Here is a 24203-nt window from a genome sequence, read left to right as displayed (position 1 = left end):
AATCCGTAGAAAGAGAAACGCTGAAGAACCACTCGAACGTAATATCGCTCGTCAACTGCGTAGTTAACTCTTCCTCGATAAATGAACACTTTTCTCTGGCATTCTCGATAAGATAAGAATGAATTCCCTTATAAAATCGGCAGATCAAAATCTTTTCTCTACGATCGCATACAAATCGCATCCCTTTATGCAAAGTTAAAAGAGCTCAAACGGAGACTAATCTTACGCGAGGACCGTGAGCTACCCCTTTACCTCGCCTCTCAGTGAGAACCAAAAGTTCTCCTCGACCGACTCGCTCCACCTGTCGCAGGTGCGCATTTGCAAATCCAAGAAAGGAAAGCGGAGGGAGAATTAGAAAAAAAGAAAAAAAAAAGAGAGAGAAGAAAATACAAAAAGAAAAAAAAAAGAAAAGACAAAAAAAAGAAAAGAGAGAGAGAAAAGAAAAAAACTTTTGACCGTGCTTTCGGAGTTTTTAACTTTGCGTCTCGCAACTTAACTTGGATGTGTCGTATTTCTTAAATAATCTCTCGTCAAATCTCCTCTTCTCGAAATCTTTCCGAGATATTGCGAGTAACTTCAATTGCAAGCGCATAAGTCGTATTAATTATCCATATAATGAATTTTTGTCCGAGATATTTTTAAGTCGGTAAAAACGGGAACTAGCGTACCAATCACGGTAAATCACAAATTTCTAAACGAATGAACGAGCGAGTGAACGAGCAAAGGCTTTAAAAATGATTATGGCAAAAAGAAAATTGACGAAGCATTCTATTAATATTCGTTCTCAATTGTAAACCCTAGAAATAACGGAGAGGTTTATCTGTTTATCGAAATAAACAGGTTAAAGAGAAGAAAAAGAATGAACACGCAAGGTCCGCGTTCGACCTTTGATCGCGTTTCAAAGTCTCGAAATTCAATGACGATTAGTATATTTATTATCCAGACGAGAGCAACTCGTGCTTACTTTTTTCTTTCTTTTTTTTTTTTTTTTTTTTTCCTTTTTTTTTCTTCTTCTTCTTTCTTTATTTCTTCTCGGTATCTACGTAAAATGTGATGTCCGATCACCTTTTTAACGCAACGATTATGTCTTTTTTCTCCACGTCGAAGAAAATAACAAAATTAGAAAGCGCAATGCAATTTATATAACTTTTTAAGGTCGCTTCTTTTTAAGATCATACGTAACGTTTTACCGATATCTAAGGTTATTGAAAGATGAAAAGAAAAAAAAAAGTAAGGAAAACAAAAAGAGAGAAAAAGTACGGATCACTGCTCCATGCAATATTGTAGAGAGTCACGAATCTAATCTTACGGAGAACTTCGATCGGCTGTATTATTTAATCCTTAGTAGCGATAACGATGAATATAGTTTCTCGAGTACAAGGTCAACGCGTTTTAATATTTTTAAAAAGCGTGGATTATACATTAGGAGACATTTTATATATGCGTTACAATTGTGAGAGGAAGAGAGCGTACCTTTTACAAATTCATTCGTTATCGACAGTAGTAACAACATCATTTTAACATAACACACGCTGCAATGAGTATGCACTATTGAATCGAGAAAGACATATTCCAAAAATAAACAATGTCCATCTTGCTCCGATAAAAGAGAGATATTTTTAAAGCTTTGGAAAAAGCAACGAGAGGGAGAAAAAGTGAGACAGTCAGATAGACAGAGAGAGAGAGAGAGAGAGAGACTCCAAATATGTCTCACATGGTGACCTCTATCGACGAGAGAAAGAACGGGGTCTATTTTATCGACGATACCGAGAGTCCTGGGTTAATGACCTCGACGTTAAGGAGCGCCTGACCTATATATCGTCGACCGAACTCAGAGAGAACGTTCTCACGTTTGTACGTCCCTTCTTCTTTCTCTCCTTGGTATTTTCGTATGTGTATGGCGTATACGAAACGCCATCCTCCCCGTTGATTCTCTAACTCTTTCGACCACGGATGTACGTTCTTCCTTTTTTTTTTCTCTCTTTTTTTCTTCTTCATCTTTATCTATTTCTTTTTCTCTTAGTGTCCGTCACACGACCTTCTCGAAATATTTCAACACGATGTTGACGAATACAAAGTCTATCATCGTCATATGTAGATCATTCCGTTCGCAAGACATTTTTCTTTTTTTCTTTCTAAGAAAAATACAACCCTGATTACCTCTGATAAGTGACAAAATGATTTGACAAGATTCACTTAGAAAATTAATTTACTTATTTTTAATTCAACTAATGACTACTGTTCTCTCGGTCTCTTTTTGAAGGCACCACCATTCAAGTTTACCATATGCAAGACATAAAGAAACGAATCCATGATCTTTCTCACGATATTCGTATTTTCTAATAATTATTGATCATCAATTCCTTTCCAGTGTAAATTCATGACTTTCCCTATCTTTATCATTACCGCGATGTGTGTGTGTGTGTGTGTTTTTATGTGCGCGCGCGCGCATGTATGTGTGTATACACACCGAGCCAGGATTTGGGTCAATAGTTTGCCAATGACTTGCTTTTCGGTGATTTAAATCCCCCGCGCATCTCTTCGAAATGCCAGCAGACGCAACAATAGTGTCCAAGTATTACGTTCGGAAAAAGAACACGAAAGACGTCAATGAACTCCGCAAACACTATTACTTCACCTTGAGACAATAACAACGAGGGGAGGAAAGTGGCACGAGGGCAATAACGTTGGGAGTCAATGCCCCGTATTATGACAACAGGGAACACACCCGAAAACTAGTGGCCACGAGATCGACGATGTATATAGATTAAAACGACGGCGACGGCGACGGCGAGGGCGACGGCGACGGCGACGACGGCGACGGCGACGACGACGACGACGACGACGACGACGACGACGACGACGACGACGACGACGACGACGTAAAATAACCTAACGATCATCGATCGTCCAATAAGACACGACATTTTTTCTTTAGTAAGACGCAAAATAAGGGGAGGAAAAGAATATTTAGAAATACAAATATAAAGATAATAGTGATAATGCACTTGTAAATACTCACCAGCTTAACACGAGGACTGTAAAATATAATGCTTTTTCCAACGCAATCCACCGAGTTCGAAAATTCCGTTCTTGTTGTTTTCGGCCGCGAACGGCGGCTACTTTCGTCACGATACACTACACATATTAACGCATGACGTCGCACACGTTCATCATCACCAAATCCAATCGCCGATACCCGTAAGTACGGACGGCACTGTCGTGAGACCGTAGTCAACACCAATCTAACACGAAATCACACTGGCGCTCAACGCAGTAGCGACATACTGCCGCCATGTTTCTTTTCGTCCATTCTCTTACTCTCGACGAATTTGACCGAATATGACCGATATCAGCCGAATGCCATCGACCAATTTCGAGAATCTTTCGAGATAATAACGCTATCTGGTAACTATCGACTGTATTAACGAAAAATATAATATCATTTCCCGCTTTTAACACCGGCGGGAAATAGCTTTTGTCAAATCTGATTTACCACGCGATTCAAGATTATATTAGCTAAGCCATTTTATATCGAATCAATATCAGTGTATATTAAAAGTAATGTTATTTCGATTAAATGCAAACAATATCGTGTTGTTAAAGTCAAAAATACATATTTCTTATATAATAACAATATGTGAAAAGGTCTGTGTTGATCGACATACGTTTTAATGGTCTGATCTTATCGAATGTTTCCTAGCTACGTTCAATGTTTATACGAAAAATATGTTGAGGTTAATCGAATATATTTATTTCTCATGTACAATTCTTATTTCTCCTTTTTCTCTATCCTTTTAAAAGCACTAAATAGATAGGTACATAAATAATACGTGACAATTCTTTGACAATTTTCATTCTAACCTGTTTAAAAAATTCTACCGAATTTCATATTCTTAATTACATATTTTGTTTCCTCTATTAAAATATTCTTTTGCGGATGATACTACATTTTGCGACATATTGTAAAATATTGAAAAAATAAAATATCGTGATTGAGCGATCGTGTATAAATAAAAGGCGATTCAATAAAATTATTTTTATCTTAGCTAGTTACAAAGATTGTGTAAGCTACCAGGATTCGCATGATTTGCTAGTACAAGAGTAGAGTGCATTAAACTATGCCTGTTTGTTGAGGTCATGCGCTTAAATTTTATATTGAAAAATTGAAAATTTATTTACTAATAAATCATTTTTGTCACGAAAATCGAAATGTTTGCGTATAGTTAATAAGAAGCTCTGATTAAAGATCCTCTCTCTCCTATTGTTTAACATGTCCAAAGCCTTCTATTGTAATCGTTAGTATGCGAAATAAACGATTTAATAATAATCAAAGAGAAACGCGATACTATTGTGTCTCATATTTCTCTTCCATTTAAGAGATTTTATTTATATCGACGTTACCGCATAAGAAATGTATCTATTCCTATTTCTATTCTAATTATTTTTTATCGAGTCCAATGAAACGAAATAAAGGATGACTGGTTTTCATAGAAAAATCTTTTCTTTTGAAAATAATTTGAAAAATTAACGAAACAAAAGGAAATTATTTGGTAAAATTATTAGGAGATGACAGTTGATATAGAGTTGACATTAAAGTTGATATTATCGGAATGTCATCGCAACATAAATTTAATTAAATTGAAATGACGCGTTAATGCTCGAGTTGCGATAATTTGATAATAAATTTTTCTTATTTCTTTCCTCAATTTGGAATATAATCGTAACGAAGGAGTTATTCGCGATGCTTCTAGATACGCGTCTGTATGGTCCGTTTTCCGGTCACTATGTTTATCGATTCAACGACGATTAAAACTTGTCGATTTTCATTAACAAAAGAAGGAACAATAAATAAGTCTGACGTTAACGATAATTCATAGGATGATTTTTACGATAACTTTCAAGGCGATCCATCCTCACGATAACTAAGGTAAACTCATTTGGTAGACTCAAATTCGTTCAAGAACGTTCGCGAATTCGTCGATACTTCCGCCGTGCGTCTTCTTCTAGAATCTTCATCACTCGATAAAAGCGACGCGATCCCCCCCTTTCTTAGGATTTTCTGAACGGACAGCGCTTGAGACTGTTCGTGTCTTCTATAATCAGAATAGTTACTACAAAGAGGACGTAGAAAAGAATCTTCTTTGGCTGTCCAAAGGAAAAGAAAAAAAGGAAAAAAGTAAAGGAAGAAAAAAGAAAAGAAAAGAAAAGAAAAAGAGAAAAAGAGAAAAGAAAAGGAAAAAAGCTGCGATTAAGTGATCAAGTGAACGATAATATTTTTGACATTTTTTGTGATTTAACAAAATTTGATTTGAGAGCAAGATGCCGGCCGACGTTGCAATGGTGGATGCCGGCGAAGTCGAAACGTTCGTTTTCCAAGCTGAAATTGCTCAGTTGATGAGCTTGATCATCAACACTTTTTATTCGAACAAAGAGATCTTTATTCGAGAATTGATTTCCAACGCATCCGACGTGAGTACCCTTCTTCCTTTTCTTCTTGCTCGCTCGCTCGCTCGCTCGCTCACCTTTCGCCCTTCCTTCTTCTTTCCTTTACCTCTTGCCTACCCATTGCCTATATGACATAGAACGAGAGTAGGAAAAAAAAGATTCTAAAAATAAAGCATATTTATTATTCTCTCCTCTTATACGCAAGAAAAAAATACTATTTGTCGTTCATCATCGTAAGGAAAGTTTACGTTTTTGTCTCACAGGCTTTAGACAAAATTCGATATGAATCTCTTACGGAACCGTCAAAACTCGACACGTGCAAAGAATTATTCATCAAGATCGTTCCTAACAAGAATGACCGTACGCTTACTATTCTCGACTCGTAAGTATTTCACGGAGAAAATCTAACGATATATGTGCAATATTTGAATCTCCAAGATATCATTCATCTGACATTTTTCCCCCTTTTCATTTTGCAGTGGCTGTGGTATGACCAAAGCTGATCTTGTCAATAACCTGGGTACCATAGCAAAATCTGGTACTAAGGCCTTCATGGAAGCTCTGCAGGCCGGAGCTGACATTTCTATGATTGGTCAATTTGGTGTTGGCTTTTATTCTGCATACCTAGTTGCAGATAAAGTAACTGTAATCTCAAAACACAATGACGACGAACAATATCTATGGGAATCTTCTGCCGGTGGTTCCTTCATAGTTCGACCTGACAATGGAGAACCCATTGGACGTGGCAGTAAAGTGATCTTGCACATCAAAGAGGATCAGACCGAATACTTGGAAGAGGTAAAGATTAGAGAGATCGTTAAGAAACACTCGCAATTCATTGGTTATCCAATAAAATTAGTCGTTGAAAAAGAAAGGGATAAAGAATTGAGCGACGACGAAGAAGATGAACCCTCGTCAAAAGAAACTGAAAATGAGGATGACAAACCAAAGATTGAAGATGTCGGAGAGGATGAAGATGAGGACAAAACTAAAGGTGAAAAGAAAAAGAAGAAGAAGACGATTAAGGAAAAATATACGGAGGATGAAGAACTTAATAAGACCAAACCAATATGGACAAGAAACCCGGATGATATAACCCAAGAGGAATACGGTGAATTTTATAAGAGCTTGACGAATGATTGGGAAGATCATTTGGCTGTGAAACATTTCTCGGTTGAGGGTCAACTTGAATTCAGAGCCCTCCTATTCATACCGCGAAGGGCACCGTTTGATCTTTTTGAAAACAAAAAACGAAAGAACAATATTAAATTGTACGTAAGGAGAGTCTTCATTATGGACAATTGCGAAGATCTTATTCCAGAATACCTGAACTTCATCAAAGGCGTCGTGGACAGTGAGGATCTTCCGTTGAATATCTCGCGTGAGATGTTACAGCAGAACAAGATACTTAAGGTTATCAGGAAGAATCTTGTAAAGAAGTGTTTGGAGCTTTTTGAAGAATTATCCGAGGATAAGGAAAATTATAAGAAATGTTACGAACAGTTTAGTAAAAATTTGAAATTGGGCATTCACGAGGATAGTCAAAACAGGAAGAAACTTTCGGAATTACTGCGATACAACACGTCTGCTTCCGGCGACGAAATGTGCTCGCTGAAAGATTATGTCGGCCGTATGAAGGAAAGTCAAAAACATATTTATTATATCACAGGAGAGAGCAAGGAACAAGTAGCCAATAGTTCTTTCGTTGAACGCGTTAAGAAGCGTGGCTTTGAAGTAGTCTACATGACCGAGCCCATTGATGAATACGTTGTACAACAGTTGAAAGAATTTGATGGGAAACAATTGGTCTCTGTCACTAAGGAAGGCTTGGAACTTCCAGAGGATGAAGAAGAAAAGAAGAAGAGAGAAGAGGACAAAGCTAAATTTGAAAATCTTTGCAAAGTCATGAAGGATATTCTCGACAAGAAGGTAGAAAAAGTAGTTGTCTCAAATAGGCTCGTTGATTCGCCATGCTGCATTGTTACTTCTCAATACGGCTGGACCGCGAACATGGAAAGAATAATGAAAGCGCAAGCTCTTCGTGACACATCTACCATGGGATACATGGCTGCGAAGAAACATTTAGAAATCAATCCTGATCATCCTATAATGGAAAATCTTCGACAAAAAGCAGAGGCTGATAAATATGACAAATCGGTGAAAGACTTGGTAATGCTTCTATTTGAAACTGCCCTTCTTTCTTCAGGCTTTGCTCTTGAAGATCCACAAGTGCATGCATCGAGGATATATAGAATGATCAAATTGGGTCTTGGTTTCGATGACAATGACACACCGAACGTAGAGGAAGAAAAGATGGACACAGAAGTTCCTGCCCTTGAAGGAGATGCCGAAGAAGCTTCGAGGATGGAAGAAGTAGATTAATATTCTATATCTGACGTATTAACGACATAATATCCAAAGACTCTTTAGGATGTAGAAAGAAGACTGTTGCTGACTAATAATTGTATCGATAATTCTTTCGTTTTCTTTCCTTTTCTTTCGTTTCTTTCGTTTCTTTTACTTTTCTATTTGCCTCGTCGAGTCGAAAGAGGAGAGAGTGAGGTGTCATGCTTATCTTTCTGTTTTTTAAGTGCGTGTGTCGAGCCAATTAGATATACATATATATATATATATATATATATATATATATATATATATATATGTATATATATATATACTCGCTTGGAAGCCGAGGAGTGTGTACATTAAAAATTGTTTCTAGAAACAATTCGTATTTGAGCCTGCCACTTGATTCTGCCTAAAAAGGTTCGTTTGAACGAAGAGAACAAAAATATTTGTTATATATACAAGCGAGGCAATTTTCTGATCTGTGTTCTTTTTATTTTTCTGCTCTTTCACATTATTCTTTTGTCATTTTTCACTTTCGTCATTCCGTGATAAGACTATATATAGATTAAATATTTAAAGCTGCGTTGTAAGGATAAAAATTTCATCTGAAATAAAGTGTCTTTAAATTTAAAAAACTGCTTTTACAAATTGCATTGAAAATAAATAGCACTTACTTTTCCTTTCTCTAAATTCTCTCTTCTTCCTTACTTACCGTTGTGATTCCTTACTACCGTGAAATAATATACGCGTATTATATTTCTCTCCTATTTAATATGTTTATAATAATTCCCAATACGTTAATTAGGATACGTTCTAATAACCATAGAGGGCAGTGAAATATATATATATATATATATATATATATATATATATATATACTTTTTGGAACAACACCGGCGTTCCGCATTGATAATTTGGGAATATTTAAGAAAGAAAATAAGAAACAAGAGATATGAGAATAAATGATTCCCAATGAAATTCAAAGAATTTTTATACGAATGAACTTAGATATTTCTTTATTGGTAAATAAAGAAATTTAGTTTCGTTAGGTTTCGAAGAACGTATAAATAAAGAGTCGATCCGCTAGAGTGCGACACCTCTGTTCATCGAAGTGTGTCGCGTGTTGCCACATCACCACCAAATCAAACGAGTTCGTGCGATGTTTTCTGTCTAGGTCGCGCTACTACCGACTAATCCACGATACGTGGAAAGCAGCGTGAGTTTTTCTCTCCTTCTACACAACATGTCAAATTATTGTTGAATTTCTCTTAATTATTTGACGCTAGAAATCGTATTTATTACGATCTTAGTGGATTTTTATTCGCGACAATATCGGAACGGCCGTACGTTCGATTAGACATTTTCTTTTCATTTCTTGAGAATCTTGCGTTCTGCATATGCACGGCACGATGAGCACACCAGCTCAGGGGCAAGTTAAACCAAGAAATGGTGTGGTTAAGCAGGTAAGCGTTAGATACCCCTCATGACCCTTTTATCATATCGAAAAGATCTATGAAGCAGGAGAGATTCATTTCCATCGATTCATTCCTATTTCTGGTAATATATAAACGCGTGCCTTTGCCCTTTCAATATTCCTTCATTTTCTTAAAGAGTAGTTTTTCCTTAAAAAAAGGAAAAACGTGCACAACATATGGTCGTTGTATAATTTATTTCATTAAACGCTTTCACTTTTCGCTTCATTTTTTTTTCAAACCTATATGTCAATATTTCATTATTTTCGATCGTAAAACGTGACATGGCAATATTTCATAACTTTTAAGTCTCTCTCTCTCTCACGCACAAATGATCTCAACGAGTGGAACATTTTCTATTAAATCTTGTATGAAAAGTATCTTACTTTTATGCAAAAAAGATAATATCTTAACTCATATGATATTTTTTTACATTTAACAAAGTATGTCGATGACTATGATTTTATATATAAAAGCGTATATATATATATATATATATATATATATATATATATATATTTTTTTTTTCTTCTTCTTTGTACAGGTAATGTCCGGGGATACTATCGTTATTCGTGGACAACCGATGGGAGGGCCCCCGCCAGAAGTTACTATTACTTTGTGTAACATAACCGCTCCAAAATTAGAACGCTGGAAAGCAAATGATAGGTAAGTATAATTGTTAAATGTTTGGAGTAAAAAACGTCCTATTTTACAACCTTACGACGACGTTACAGCGCTGAAGAAAGTAAAGACGAACCATATGCCTGGGAAGCTAGAGAATTTTTACGTAAGAAGCTCATTGGCCAGGATGTAACTTTTACTACCGAAAAAGCAGTTAATACTAATAAAACATACGGCACTGTGTGGCTTGGAAAAGGTATGTGACACGTGTGCGTATACACACAAACACAATTTCTTATATCGACAATCAATCTCTTTTCGGCAGATAAAAATGGTGAAAATGTTATCGAGTCTTTAGTTTCCGAAGGCTTGGTTATCGTTAAAAAAGATACTCGCAATCCTACAGCCGAACAAACACGATTGATCGAATTAGAGAGTGCTGCGAGAGCAGCTAATAAAGGGAAATGGTCTGATACGCCAGCTTCTGCACATGTACGTGATGTTAAATGGAACGTCGATGATCCTAGAAAATTGGTAGAAAAATATAGCAAAAAGCCTGTCAAGGCTGTTATTGAATTTGTCTTTAATGGATCAACAGTAAAAGCATTTTTATTACCTGAATTTTATAATATCGTATTGATGATATCTGGCATTCGTTGTCCTGGCTGGCCAAGTGGACGACGCGATGCCAACTCAGGTGATCCATATGCGGAAGAGGCAAGGTATTTTGTAGAGTCACGCCTCCTTCACAGAGACGTCGAGATAATACTCGAATCTGTAAATAACAACAATTTTGTTGGAAGTGTTATTCACCCAAAAGGTTAGTAATTATTTAATAATGTCTTTTTAACTGGACCGCCATCTAAAATGACATATACGATTGAAAAAATTATTCAATAGGAAACATCGCGGAGATCCTATTGAGCGAAGGTTTTGCCAAATGTCAAGATTGGTCTATTAGTAACAGTAAATCTGGCGCAGAAAAGCTCTATCTTGCAGAAAAAGCTGCCAAAGAGGCACGATTACGTCTATGGAAGGATTATAAGCCGTCTGGGCCGCAAATCGAATTTACTGGTACTATTGTTGAAATTGTAAATGCAGATGCGTTTATTATCAGGACACAAAATGGGGAAAACAAAAAAGTCTTTTTAAGTAGCATTCGACCACCGTCCAGAGAAAAGAAACCTGGCGAAGACGCTAATAATGCTGTCAGGTCAAAAGATTTCCGACCTCTTTATGATATACCGTGGATGTTAGAGGCGCGTGAATTTCTTCGAGAGAAATTTATCAGAAAAAACGTTAAAGTTGTGGTCGATTATACACAACCAGCAAGGGATAATTTTCCAGAAAAATTATGTTGTACAGTCATGTGTGGTAAAACGTAAGCTTCTTCAAACAATTTATTATAGAAATGTCACATTTTTTCTTTTCTTTTTTTTTTTTTTTTTTTTTTTTTTTTATTATTGACCTATGTTCATTCCTTTTTCTCAGAAATATTGCGGAAGCATTAGTTTCAAGGGGTCTCGCTAAAGTAATTAAGCACAAACAGAGCGACGATCAACGTTCTTCTCATTATAATTTGCTTCAAGTTGCCGAAAGTAAAGCAGAAAAATCGCAACATGGATTGCACGCGAAGAAAGATATTCCTGTTCATAGATTAGTGGATCTTTCCAACGATCCTCCTAAGGCTAAAGCATTTTTAACGTCATTGAAGAGGGCACAAGGAATTAAAGCTGTGGTTGAATTTGTTACAAGCGGTTCGCGTTTAAAGTTATTTTTGCCAAAAGAGGATCAACTTATAACGTTTGTATTAGCCGGCATTAGAGCACCTAGATGTCAGAGGTCCTTACCTGGAGGAGGTATTATTAAAGCAGATGAGTATGGCGAGAAAGCTTTGGCTTTCACCAAGGAACATTGTTTCCAAAGGGATGTAGAAATTAAAATTGAAACTACGGAAACTAAAGGAAGCGGATTTATAGGATGTTTAACCGTCAATGATATTAATATGTCCGTCGCTTTGGTAGAAGAAGGTTTAGCGGAAGTTGTGACCTTTCCTGATCTAGGTGAATTTACTAAAATCCTTAAAGCTGCAGAAGAGAGAGCTAAATCGAAAAAGCTTAATGTTGGTATTTCTTCCTTTATTTTTTTTTTCTTTTTTCTTTCTTTCTTTCTTTCTTTCTTCCTTTCTTTCTTTTCTTTAATATGTCATATATTATCTAGATATTTTTAATGAATCATCGATTCTTTCTAGATTTGGAAGAATCGCGTAGAGGTGCAAGTTGAAAATGAAAAGAATGAAGATGAGAAGGAAGTTGCAGAAAGAAAAATTGACTATCAAGAAGTAGTTATTACAGAAGTTACGGAAGATCTTCATTTCTATGCTCAAAACGTCGAGCAGGGCAGTTTGTTGGAAAACCTACTTTTACAATTACGACAAGAATTGGCTGCTAATCCTCCACTTCCTGGTGCTTACAAACCTACAAGGGGTGACTTGGCAGTTGCCAAATTTACAGGCGATGATCAATGGTATCGTGTCAAAACGGAAAAAGTATCAGGACCAAATGTTAGCGTATTTTATATCGACTATGGTAACAGAGAAACTATTAACGTAACACGAGTCGCTGATTTACCTGCTCGTTTTGCGACCGATAAGCCTTATGCACATGAATACACACTTGCATGCGTTGCTTTGCCAAACGACGTAAGTCATTTTTTTCTCATTTAAATAATAACAACAATTTCGATTATTTCGATGACAATAATAATATTAATTTGAATAAATTTATGTTAGAATGACGATAAGAAATCGGCTGTGGAAGCATTTAAAGAAGACGTTATGGATAAAATATTACTATTAAATGTTGAATACAAAGTAAGCAATAATCTCCATTCTGTAACTCTTGCCGATGCATCTACGAATGAAGACATTGCCAAAGGACTCATTGCGGATGGGCTGTTATTGGTTCAAAAACATAAAGATAAGAGACTTGGAAAATTAGTGAGTTGACCTATTGTTAATAATCTTAATGAGGTATGACGTTTTCTACAAACTGACGAATAATTTTCTTTTTTTTTCTTTCTGCTCCACTTTTGATAGATCGAGGAGTATACAAAAGCGGAGGAAGATGCCAAGCATAATCGTCGCAATATTTGGGTATATGGCGATATAAGGGCAGACGAAGACAAAGAATTTGGAGCGTAATCGAGTTACTGAAAACGTTGAAAAACATTTCTGATCAAACGAAAGTGATATAAAAAAGACATTTTTGAAAAGCATAATAATAAATGCATAATGAGATATACATGTGTGTGTGTATATATATATATATATATATATATATATATATATATATATATATATATATATATATATATATATATTGACTAGATTGATGGAAAAGAATGAATGTCGATATGAGAGTTACATATTGCATTTGTGACAATGCAATTATATTTCAGTATGTAAAAGCCCGAAATGTACATAACAATTTAATTAATGTCCATAATTATTAGCATGTTACAAAGGACAAAGCACAGATGCAGAAAATAAATGGATCAGACTGCCTCTACTGACATAATATATGTATTCTCATCGACACATACATTCATTGCTCTTTGGTGCCACAATGTAAATGTTTTTTCAATCTGATCATGAATGAATTTTGATAAAATATTATTTAATGGTTCGCCAACCTGTGTGCAATTTATCCTCTTTATATGAACGAACAATGATGTTGATCTTTAGATGTATGTTACACTTAACAGTTGGCTGCAAAAGTAGAATTCATCGAATATTAAGTAACATATCTGTTTATCCAATTAACAGATTGAACGTTTAAAGTGTTGTATCAGATAAATACGTATTCCCAGATGTGTTATATTAACGAGACTGTAGAGAATCAAATAAGAACTTATTTGAGAAATGACTTATTTTAAACAAATATTAGGAGTATGTAATTCTAAATGTTTCTCAAGTCTTTCTAATTGACACAGTCACGTGATTTTCTTTTTTCTTTTTTCTTCCTCCCTCCCCCACCACCACCACCACCACCCCCCCCCCCATTCCTTTGCTGCACATCGAAGAAATCATGCGTTCTCTTTCTTTCATATCACCACTGATCTATATCATGAAAAAGCACGATGTTGCATTTCTTTTTAAGCATAATAGACCATGTATTATTCAATATGATCTCAACCTCTAGCATGCTCAGCTTATCTTACATATTTTTTTCCAAGTTGAAAATAAGTCGAATCGATTATGGCTAATCATAGATTAAAAATGTGCGAGCATTATCTTAACAAATATTCAATAAATATTAATCATAAAAATTGCAAAGAATTTATAAAATACGAAATTTATACCAAATTTTCTATATATATACATGTATATACATATATATATATATATATATATATATATATATATATATATATACATATATATATAGTTAATTTTTTAATTATTAAAAGCTTAATGCGTATGAAAAAATGGCGAATGTTTATAATGTTTAAAACAAATGTATAAGGGTTAAATCCTCAATTAACTTTTTTCGACCACTATAAGATGGGAATGTTACAAATGAAATCATGTTGTATATGATTTAATTATACAATACGTGCTTCTCACTGTATCACTTATGTCTTATAATTATGGAATTATGGTATTTAACCATTGCCTTATTACGTTGGCACTCAAGCAATCTTATTCAATGCTATACAACAACAGAATGGATGAGAAGACATAGTTGTTTACAAATGAACTTTTTTTTCTTTCTTTTGTTGTCTACTTCACAAGGCGAATAAATATCTCAATTTCGACGTAATGAATTTTCACATTTATATTAATTAGGGATGTGAAATTTTATTCGAAATTATGGCCAGCATAGAGAAAAAGAATCTTTGGTGATTCTTTTTCTACTACCAATAGTTATAGAAAGACTACATTCCAATATATTTTTACATATTTGAGGATCGGTTGATAAATTCTTGTATGATGGAATTGTTTTGCTCTCTGGTTCTGAAAAAAAAATATTCTAAGCAAATTTGTAAATGAAGCAACAATGAAATGAATACTGCATTAAAATGTATAGAGAAACATTAATATTTCTATTTTATTAAAATGATCACAGTTAATCTTAATATAAAAATGATAACTATAATGTTGGATCATACAAAATTAGATTGTATGTTTTAAAATCTTATCATCCCAGGAACATGACAACAGTTGATCGTTGTACCACGTGAGTCCTCGTACAAAATCTGTATGTCTATTATCTTTATAAATAACAGTACAATCTTCATTTGTATCAAGAACTTTAATTACAATATCATCGCAGCAACAAGCTATCTGCCTTGACCTAGAAAACGCGATAGATAATTGTAAATTCTTTAAATTATGAAAATAAAATATCCTAATTGATTTACTGTCCTATATTATAATTAGCAACCTTTAAAATTAGCGACAGTAAGTACGATAATTATCAATGATATATGCATGGAAATAAGTGTTTAGATATTATTTGAAGATTGATTATTAATGTAAAGATCATGTTAAATTTCATTGTATTACCTTTCTGGATTTGGATTAAATAAAAGCTTATGTATTGATCTGGAAAATACTGATGACTCGAATAACACATCGTCCGTGTTTCTAATGTCTATTAATGTGACGCTTCCATCGTTTGCACCTATCGCCACGATGTTATTGGAGACAGGATTGCAGGATACCGACGTCAAACCACAGCCATCTTTTTCGAAAATACCTTATAAATTATAGAAAAAGGATTTATATGAGGACGAAAATGTCCAAATATATGATTTGGCATAAATCTATATATTTCGAAGAAAGGAAACGTACATTGCGCAGGTTTTCGTTTTCTCGTATCCCACATCAAAGCACAGTTATCTAATGACGAAGATATAAATACAGAATTACTTCCTTGTTGTACATCAATTCCAGTTACAACATCTATATGACTAGAATGGAATGAATCTATAGACATTAGATTAGATATATCCCATACCTTTATACTAAAACAAATGAGAATTATTATTTCTATATTTTTCTCAAGCGATGAGTTATATATATGAAACGAGCTAACGTGAACTTACCAACAATCCATTCCACCGGTCACTAAATGTTCATTGTCAGAAAATACTGACACCGTTGTAAGCGTATCGTCATGTTGACAAGCGTATCCTAAAGATTGTAATTCCTGTTGGTCCAGATCCGGTATTTCAACTAGGCCCAAAATTTGTAAAAGACCGCTATCTTCGCCGATTACGAATTTCTCTTTCTCTAGATATGCTCCGGTAGATATACCACTTATAGTTCTAGTCGTTAAAAAAGCCTTGCATCTATTAAAGTCTGATATATCATTATAATACCACATAGTACCAGCCCAGAAACGATCTGTCATATTGCTAGCACCAAGAATAGCGCTATTTTCTGTAAATCAATCAATCACCCGTCTAAACGTTTATTCACATATATTATACATTCGATATGTAATTGATAATGCTTAAATTCATATTAAAAATCTACATTACATTGAATATTACCATTGTATACTAATATAAATTGTAAATGTTTGTCGGAAAAGGGTGGACGATCAGCCGGTGTTAAATTTCTATAGATTTCGGCATTTAGGTTCGGAGCGCTTGTAGTATCCATAATCTTAAATCACTTGTTACAATGATCAATTATTATTATTATTATATAAATTAAAATGATTCTCCGATGGCAATGTTCAAACCACGCGTTTGTTCAAATTACCCGGAGAAAAATCGTAAACTCTGCTTAAACCTACATTCACGTAATATCAAGTTGGCAGACTCTATATATATAGTTTTTGGATCTCTAAATGGAACTTAGGATGCACACGCCATTGGTAATCACGCCATGGGAAGTCAGCGAATTAATCAATAGCGACGCTATCGGAGCGACAATATCATTGGTCGAATACGTTTTTCACACGGACAAATGACGATATCTTTTTCCTCGTATTTATAATGCCAATTCTCATGTTAAAATAAGTCAAATTTCTTCTTTAAACGAAAGGGAACAAAACAAAACAAAACAAATATTCACACACACACGCATATATGTATATATATATGGATTGATAAACGCGCGAAATTTAATTGTAAAGTAAAATGGGCATGTATACCGAGACATGCGATAGGACGATGTCGAGATTATTGAGAAAACAAAAACGAAAGGCGTATAAACATGCATACGTATATTAGATACGAAGTATTTAGGAAAAGAGCAATTGGAGAAAAGATACGAGAGTTTATGAACAATTGCGAAACGCGATAAACGGGTTAGAAAAAAAAAAAACCCCGTTGGAAGATGATTCGAAATTGTCTCGAAATTGAAAGTTACATATTCTCGTGCAACGCTAGACGACTTTTTGTCGAATTGTCGTGGCTCTTGTTTTGCTTTCGTCTTGCTTTTCTTCCCCCACTCCTCTAGACCTTATTTTCTCACCATTAAAATTTACATGTGATCTGTAAAAGTAGAGAATATGATTACCGCGGTAACATCGTCGTGACGTAACGCGTCCAAGTACGCCTGATAATTTCCGTCGTGACGCATGCGTATTCGCTCGCGAGAAGAGAGAAAAATTGGAATTAGTTGAACGGAATCTCGGAAAGCGAGTACGAGGAACGCAGTGGTGCCGTTTTAACAATATCACTGCGAGCACACGGAAAGTAAAAATCCATTAAGTCACTGTTAATAAAATAGAAGAAACGAAAGCTCTTTACACCGAGGTGACGCGATTCAACGTCCATTGGATTGTCGAGCGACATTGAAAAATATAGGATGGCGAAGCCTGCGCAAGTTTTAATTATCGAGCCGGAAAACGAGCTACGATTCAGGGGTACGAAAGATCAACGATCTTCGTAATTTATTCTATTTATCGACAACGCCTTTCTTTTTTTCTTTCTTTTTTTCCTCCTCTATCCATCCCTCCTCCTTTTTCTCCTGTTATAAATTTACCTCTTTGAGATATTTAGTTGTACAACTTTGCTTGTATATCTCACGCGATCACGCAGCAAAAAGTGGCCGATTCATTCGAACGAATCCGAGTGCACACGGTGCAGCACATTGCGTTGTCAAGATGACGTAAGGACATGGAGATAGAGCTAGAGAGAGAGAGAGAGAGAGAGAGAGAGAGAGAGAGAGAGAATGGTTCTTCTCGAATGTTTTCTTACCGTTTAACGTTCCTTGCCAAGTTTAGAAATTTCAATTCGAGAAAATCCGATAAAAAGTGCCAAGTCGCACTTAACCCTATTCGCATTAATCGCTGTCAAAGCCAAAACGATCATTTTATTGTTCGCTTCTCTTAACTTTTTACTCCCCTCTCTTATTCTCTCTCGCTTCTTTCTTTCTTTCTTTCTTCCATCTTCTTCTTATCCAGCACGTATATGGACTCTACTATCCTCGTTTGTATGTACATATATATATATATATATATATATATATGTCACTCCCCACCCGCCCCCCGCCCCCCCCCCCCTATTTCTTTCTTCACCGTTTACCTTTGGTCTTGCGTATATTTTTGGTTTCAGATTTGCTTTTTCGTATTTAAAAATACGCGCGTAATTATACATGCAGAGTTAGATGTACTTTTGTGGCAATGCCATTAATGAATTTTGCATATGCTTTTCCCATGTATCATGTAATATCCACAAACACATATCTGTAATCGTTGATTAAACCATTGGTCAAAGAAAAAAACTTGAGCGCTTTGAACTAGTTTATTCCAGTGAAAACATTCTGCTTATGTCATTGTTTTTGTCATTGTTGCATTGACAGTTACAACATGTAGCCATACTATATCATCTAATATTTTTATCAAAGTAATGATCTCTAATTAGTATTACTTCAGTAGAATTGTATTATATCCAACTCGATGAAGATGTAAAATGGTAATATAGTTTTAGTTTACATATTTTATATATATATACACACACACACACACACACGCGCGCGCGCGCGCGCGCATATATTTACTAAGTATATATTATTTTATAATGTATCTATTTGTATTACATAACGATATTCTTTGAAAGAAGTAACTACAGCAAAAATTCTTTTTAGGTCCGTTTACTGGAGCTCCAGTCACATCTTACATAAAACTAATAAATCCTACCTCTGACAAAGTATATTTTAAAATAAAGACGACCGTACCAAAGAAATATTGCGTACGTCCTAATTCTGGAGCTTTAAAGCCAATGGAGGTCGCCGAAATAGCAGGTTAATTTTTAAATCTATTTAAATGTCGGCTGATAAAAAGCCTTTGTCAAAGGGTGCGCTATAAAATAGAACATTTTGGATTTTAGTGTGCTTACAACCTTGTGATTTTGATCCAGCGGACAAAAATAAACACAAATTTATGGTTCAGAGTTTAATAGCTCCCGATAATGATTCAGATGATTATTTAAATAACGATGTCGTATGTATCATCAAAAATGTATCTTTAATTACGATGCATCTTTATTACCATGCACATCAATTTTCCAGTGGAAAGATACGAAGCCAGAGCAATTAATGGATTCTAAGTTAAAGTGCGTATTCGAGAATCCGGTAACAACTACTGCTGCAACTAAAACAACTACAACTACTACGACAACCAGGTCGGATACTAATACGAATAATGAGAAAAATAAAGGTACTGGTGATTCTGTGAAATCTTCTCCAAAGGTAAATTCCAATGATTTTTTTGAATGTTGCAACCTTCAAGAGGAAAACATTATTTTATACTATAAACATTACTCCTTAGGTATTGGAAGAAACAGAAGAGAAATTGTTAAAAGCTGCACAAGAAGTCACTCAGCTTAGAGTAGAGGAAAGTGCTCTTAGGCAGGAGAACCTTCAACTTAGGGTAAATGATAGGAAATAACTTTACTTCATATTTTAATGATAATTCGATAAATCGTTCGTAAATTTTTTTTCTTTTCTTTTCTTTTTTTTTTTTCTCTCTCTTTTCCCCCCTAACATAATAATAGGTATTTATTTTTATTGATTAGCATTGACACTTATTTTTTCTTCTTTATCAACAGAGAGACTTAATGAAATACCGAAACGCAGCATTGGAGGAAGCTAGAGGTTTGCCCGCACAGAACAGTAATCAGTTTTCTCCGACGTCAACTAGTTTTCTCATTGCCGTTGCAATGGTCATAGTAGGCTATTTGTTGGGAAAACTAATCTGAGCAGTTCTTATTCTTTAAATATACATCGGCACATCCCTTCTTCCCCTACGTTCTTAGTCTGTCCCCCTGCCATCTTCAGACTGCAAAGACCAATTTCAGTCGTACCATTACTTGGTTGTTCATTATAAATTGTATTAACATGGTGGTCTGCATTAATAGGTCTGCTATTTCCTATGGGAATGTGCTTTGTCCGGTAAAGCAGCATTTGAAACTTTAAATCCTTTTTTAAGAAACGATTTGTTATGTTCCAACCAAGCGACAACCCAACGGTTTGGTATTGAAGTCCACATTAGTTAATTGTTAAGCATCTAAGAAATGTTACTGATTTAAGTAGAAAACTTAAATAAATATCGAGTAGCATGTCTTGGATAAACGTTTAGGAATTTATGTATTCGTTAATGACACATTTCCCACACATACACTTCTTACAAAAGGATTTTCGCTTTAAAACACTTGCCTGCGTCCTGTGTCTTTGCTACCATGCCACCACTAAGCCGAACCGATTACCTATACGAAGTATTCGTTTAAAGAAATTTAAACAAATCTTTTGACAAGTTTTTCCAAATAGTCCAAAAATCTACCATTTATATTAAATTTGAACTCTACTTTTAGATCACACCCCAATTAATCGCGAATATTCTAACATATTTCTAATGATTTTTTTCTTTTTATTAAAGTTATTGAAAAATATAAATAATAATAACATTTAATGAGATCAAGCATCATTGTAAACACTATGTGTGTTCTATAAAAGAGAATAACTCGGGCACGTTAACACTGTGATAGGTAATAACGCCTTATTCATTCAATTGTATTTCATTTTGATTTCAACATCCAATGTGTCAACTTGTTCATTCTACATTTTCTATGTGGTTCGATTTGCTCAAAGATATTTATTTGGAAGATACACAGCAGAGAGGGAAGGGGGGCTGACTGAATAGTAGTGGTTCGTCATTGTCCATACGGTAGTGATGACTGCATCAACCAGCAGTGGCATATAATTTAAGAAGTTAATGCATTGAATTTATGACGCTTCAGTGTAATTTTTATTTCTTTATGTTTGTCTTATAAAAATTAAAAATAAAGATATCTCGGATGTCACACTACACAACATTTGTACTTTGTACCTCTCTGTCATTAAATTCTTTTTGAATCTATAAAGTGGAGCATGGCTTACATGGACACGGAATCGCTCGGTTTCCTTGTTTTTTTTTTTTTTTTTCTTTTTTTTCAATAAACGAAGAAATAAGAAGAGAAAGGGGGAAAAAAAAGTACATATACGACTGAAAGAGATACACTTTCAACGCGTTGGCATGCTAGAAATTATAATAAATAAAGTATGTCTTCGCACTTGGTATACACAAAATTGAAATCTTTATATATTTATGTTAAGAGGTAATAGAAAACAACAATGGCGAACTACCTATTTGTAATTTAACAAAATTTTCATTTTGATTTCAGTTTTTTCTCCTCCCACAATATTTTATAAATTGTCTATCATTCATAATGAATCATAATTATATTTCTCTAATGTACGTATATACATACGTATGTAATACGTCACAATGCAACCGGTGTTCGTTTTCATTATTTATTACAAGTACGTTGAGATCCAATACAGTCAACCCGAAGAAATAAATTTTGCGATAAACGCCAGACGATTTATCAGATCTTTAACAATTCTTTAACAATTACTTATGACACAAGAAGGATCGTAGTTTAATATATAGTTGTATCTTTAAGGAGAAGTGGAGGAGAGAGACTTGACATACACACACACACACACACACATACATTATTATATATCGGCTTTCCGGTGTTACTTAACGAGAAGAGAGAAAGAAAGGAAAAAAAAGTCGGCAAAGATAATCCGTGCCACGTTTTTCTGTACATATGGTACTTACTCGTGTCTATAATGCACGTCTGTTCGTCTGTTCTGTGCATTCGCGTATTAATATAAAGCCGTTTAAGATTCTATAATAATAAATAAGTAATAGTAATAATATAAAACGATTGAGATCTCTTTAATGAGATCTCCGTCGACGATCTCTGTAACGAGTTGAAAATATACATTAAATAATTTACTTATATAAAAAGGAGAGAGAGGGAGAGGGAGAAGGAACAATCCAATGGATTATATTGACATATTTTGCTGAAGAAAGCTCGAATGAAATCAAAACGAAACGGCACTCGCGCCTTTTCATTTGTCCGAGGATTCGTTTCGTTATGGTATCGCTCGAGTTTCGTCAATATCTTTATAAAAAAAAAAAAAAAAAATATCCTTTTTCATTCATATATTTAATTAATAATATCTTTTGCGTCAGAATTGTACGTCCGTTAGGAAAAGTATTAAACTAAAAAGAATCCGACAGACGTTGTGTATCGTGTCATTTTATCATCGATTTCAATATAAACATTAATTTTAATAAACTTTATCAGTAGAACATTACCGAATTTTTATAATTAATTTGTAAGCCTTACGTAAAGAAAGGTCGGATAAGCTCGATAAGTTTTCGAAAACGAGAAGAAAAAAGAAAAGAGAGAGAGAGAATCGTATGGCCCTAGCCCGAAGTAGAGTAGGTCAGACCGTAATCAGACCATCCTCGTACACACGCACACATACATATAAACACGTAACGACTTTGTACGTGGCAGAGAAGTGGGTGAATGGAGGAGTGAAGGTGCCACCGGGTGGTCATCATCGAAAGGGTGCAGAAATCTACACACTGCAGTGGAGAAATTATTTCGAGTGACGCGCAATCTCCTCTTGATCTTTATTTTCGACTTTCTACCTTTGCGAATGCCTACGTCGCCTGAGAGAAAAAAGAAAAAAAAAAAAGAAAAGAGGAAAAAAAAGTTGCATCAACCCTCCACGCCTGCAATGTCCCTGAATATACGTTCTCGTCGATATGCAAAACCATTTCTTCGCATGCATTATGCACCTACCATAAACGTGCTTCCTGCATCGTGTTTAACTCAGCCTCGCAACGAATTAATAAATAATATAGAAAAATGCAAGAGCTACTTTCTTTAAGATCGTTAACTAATGGAGAGTAGACGAAAGATATTTCAATTCTTATCAGTTTCCATTATTTTATCTTTTTCTTCGTTCCATTACGAACGAAATCATCGATGGCAATCATGATATTTCAATTTCTATTTCAATTTTTTAAATCCTTCGAATCATTCCTTTGCTAAATTATCCAATCTATTATCATTGACTACCTGAATATGAAAGATAAATAATAAAGATAAGGGGAAGAAGAAATGAGGGAGGGAAGGAGAGAGAGAAGTTTGGTTTATTTTTGGTTGACGATTCATGATCGTTCCACCCTAGTCTTCTACTCCTTCACCGTCACATGGAACACCGCTAAAAAAGTCAACGAATGACGTGTGCCCGTACTAGTGGGACGTTCGAGCGCGAACTGAAGTGCGGCTCCTGGCTTCCTCGGTCTACGTCGTGCAGATAAATCAGAATCGGAGGAGAGAGAGAGAGAGGAGCTGTAAAAGGAGGGAGGTGGATGATGCGAGGGGACGGATGTGCAGCGCAGAACGGAGCCTGATCAGGGTGGCGGTGGCAGTAGAGGCCGGCTATTGATTTCAAGGGTTTCCTTAGTCCCCCGCCTTGCCGCTGAGTGCCCGACGGTTCCAGGTCGCCCCGTACTATTCCCGGGGCCCGATACTAAAATCGTTCCCTTTCTTTACCCTCACGGCCTCTTTTTTCTCTTCTTCTTCCTGATCCCTGAAAGAGTGTTACGTTATTTTAAAGGTAACCGTTAAATATAAAATACTTTTCTAAAAATGACTAAAGTTGATATCTTCGCAGAAATATGTACAAGATGCCACCATCAAATCTATGACCACTTTCCTATCTTCCAGTTAAGATCTTCATCATCGGATGGTTTTTATAGAACCCTCGTTGGGAGGGTTAAGCGGGGGTAAAAAAAAAAAAAGAAAAAAAAAGAAAAAGATTATATAAAAAAGATCGTGCCTTAGAGCTCGCGGAAGGGTTAGAGAATGAGCGTGGTGGGGAAGGGAGGGGGAAGATTGGTTGGCGTCGAAGCAGGCGGTGGTCCTAGATACGGCACTGCG

General features: G+C 35.2%; 5 protein-coding genes and 2 long non-coding RNA genes across 10 annotated transcripts in view; 3 read left to right on the top strand and 4 right to left on the bottom strand.

Moving 5' to 3' along the window:
- Positions 1-3325, bottom strand: part of LOC124430587 (circadian locomoter output cycles protein kaput-like) — a 33070-nt gene extending 29745 nt beyond the window's left edge. The window contains exon 1 of the mRNA XM_046977398.1: positions 3023-3325. The gene's annotated coding sequence lies outside the window, so the exon portion shown is untranslated. The remainder of the gene's footprint in view (positions 1-3022) is intronic.
- A 1700-nt stretch (positions 3326-5025) lies between these two features.
- Positions 5026-8432, top strand: LOC124430589 (heat shock protein 83-like). The gene is made up of 3 exons (XM_046977406.1): positions 5026-5472; positions 5712-5830; positions 5928-8432. Exons 1-3 carry the CDS (start codon positions 5323-5325, stop codon positions 7828-7830), a joined length of 2172 nt encoding a protein of 723 aa, XP_046833362.1. The 5' UTR covers positions 5026-5322; the 3' UTR covers positions 7831-8432.
- LOC124430597 lies at positions 8190-8663 on the bottom strand. 2 transcript variants are annotated; one of them, XR_006943808.1, is made up of 2 exons: positions 8472-8663; positions 8190-8402 (listed from the first exon to the last, which is right to left on the bottom strand). It is a non-coding gene; the product is annotated as an uncharacterized LOC124430597 (long non-coding RNA). The 2 variants fall into 2 exon arrangements; XR_006943807.1 differs by having other exon boundaries at positions 8510-8663.
- A 284-nt stretch (positions 8664-8947) lies between these two features.
- Positions 8948-13892, top strand: LOC124430839 (staphylococcal nuclease domain-containing protein 1). Its single transcript, XM_046977969.1, has 9 exons — positions 8948-9260; positions 9814-9935; positions 10004-10146; positions 10216-10710; positions 10791-11271; positions 11382-12012; positions 12142-12591; positions 12682-12888; positions 12988-13892. Exons 1-9 carry the CDS (start codon positions 9195-9197, stop codon positions 13090-13092), a joined length of 2700 nt encoding a protein of 899 aa, XP_046833925.1. The 5' UTR covers positions 8948-9194; the 3' UTR covers positions 13093-13892.
- Positions 13893-14975: 1083 nt separating this feature from the next.
- Positions 14976-18993, bottom strand: LOC124430850 (methylosome protein 50-like). Of its 3 annotated transcripts, none has more exons than XM_046977991.1 (5): positions 17896-18993; positions 16002-16338; positions 15748-15920; positions 15460-15652; positions 14976-15247 (listed from the first exon to the last, which is right to left on the bottom strand). In XM_046977991.1, exons 2-5 carry the CDS (start codon positions 16307-16309, stop codon positions 15067-15069), a joined length of 855 nt encoding a protein of 284 aa, XP_046833947.1. In that variant the 5' UTR covers positions 16310-16338; positions 17896-18993; the 3' UTR covers positions 14976-15066. The 3 variants fall into 3 exon arrangements, with proteins under 3 accessions (XP_046833947.1, XP_046833945.1, XP_046833946.1); XM_046977989.1 differs by lacking the exon at positions 17896-18993 and adding an exon at positions 16452-17337; XM_046977990.1 differs by lacking the exon at positions 17896-18993 and adding an exon at positions 16440-16573.
- On the top strand, positions 17515-21217 carry LOC124430852 (vesicle-associated membrane protein-associated protein B). The gene is made up of 6 exons (XM_046977995.1): positions 17515-17776; positions 19000-19155; positions 19242-19354; positions 19423-19602; positions 19682-19783; positions 19962-21217. The coding sequence occupies exons 1-6, from the start codon at positions 17719-17721 to the stop codon at positions 20109-20111; spliced, it is 759 nt and encodes a 252-aa protein (XP_046833951.1). The 5' UTR covers positions 17515-17718; the 3' UTR covers positions 20112-21217.
- LOC124430855 lies at positions 20985-24090 on the bottom strand. The gene is made up of 2 exons (XR_006943869.1): positions 23948-24090; positions 20985-23853 (listed from the first exon to the last, which is right to left on the bottom strand). It is a non-coding gene; the product is annotated as an uncharacterized LOC124430855 (long non-coding RNA).
- Between the last annotated feature and the right edge of the window lie 113 nt (positions 24091-24203).

Source organism: Vespa crabro, chromosome 19 (assembly GCF_910589235.1).
Source record: "Vespa crabro chromosome 19, iyVesCrab1.2, whole genome shotgun sequence".
NCBI lineage: Eukaryota > Metazoa > Arthropoda > Insecta > Hymenoptera > Vespidae > Vespa > Vespa crabro.
Note: the sequence above shows the minus strand (reverse complement) of the source record. Positions and strands in the feature narration are given on the sequence as shown.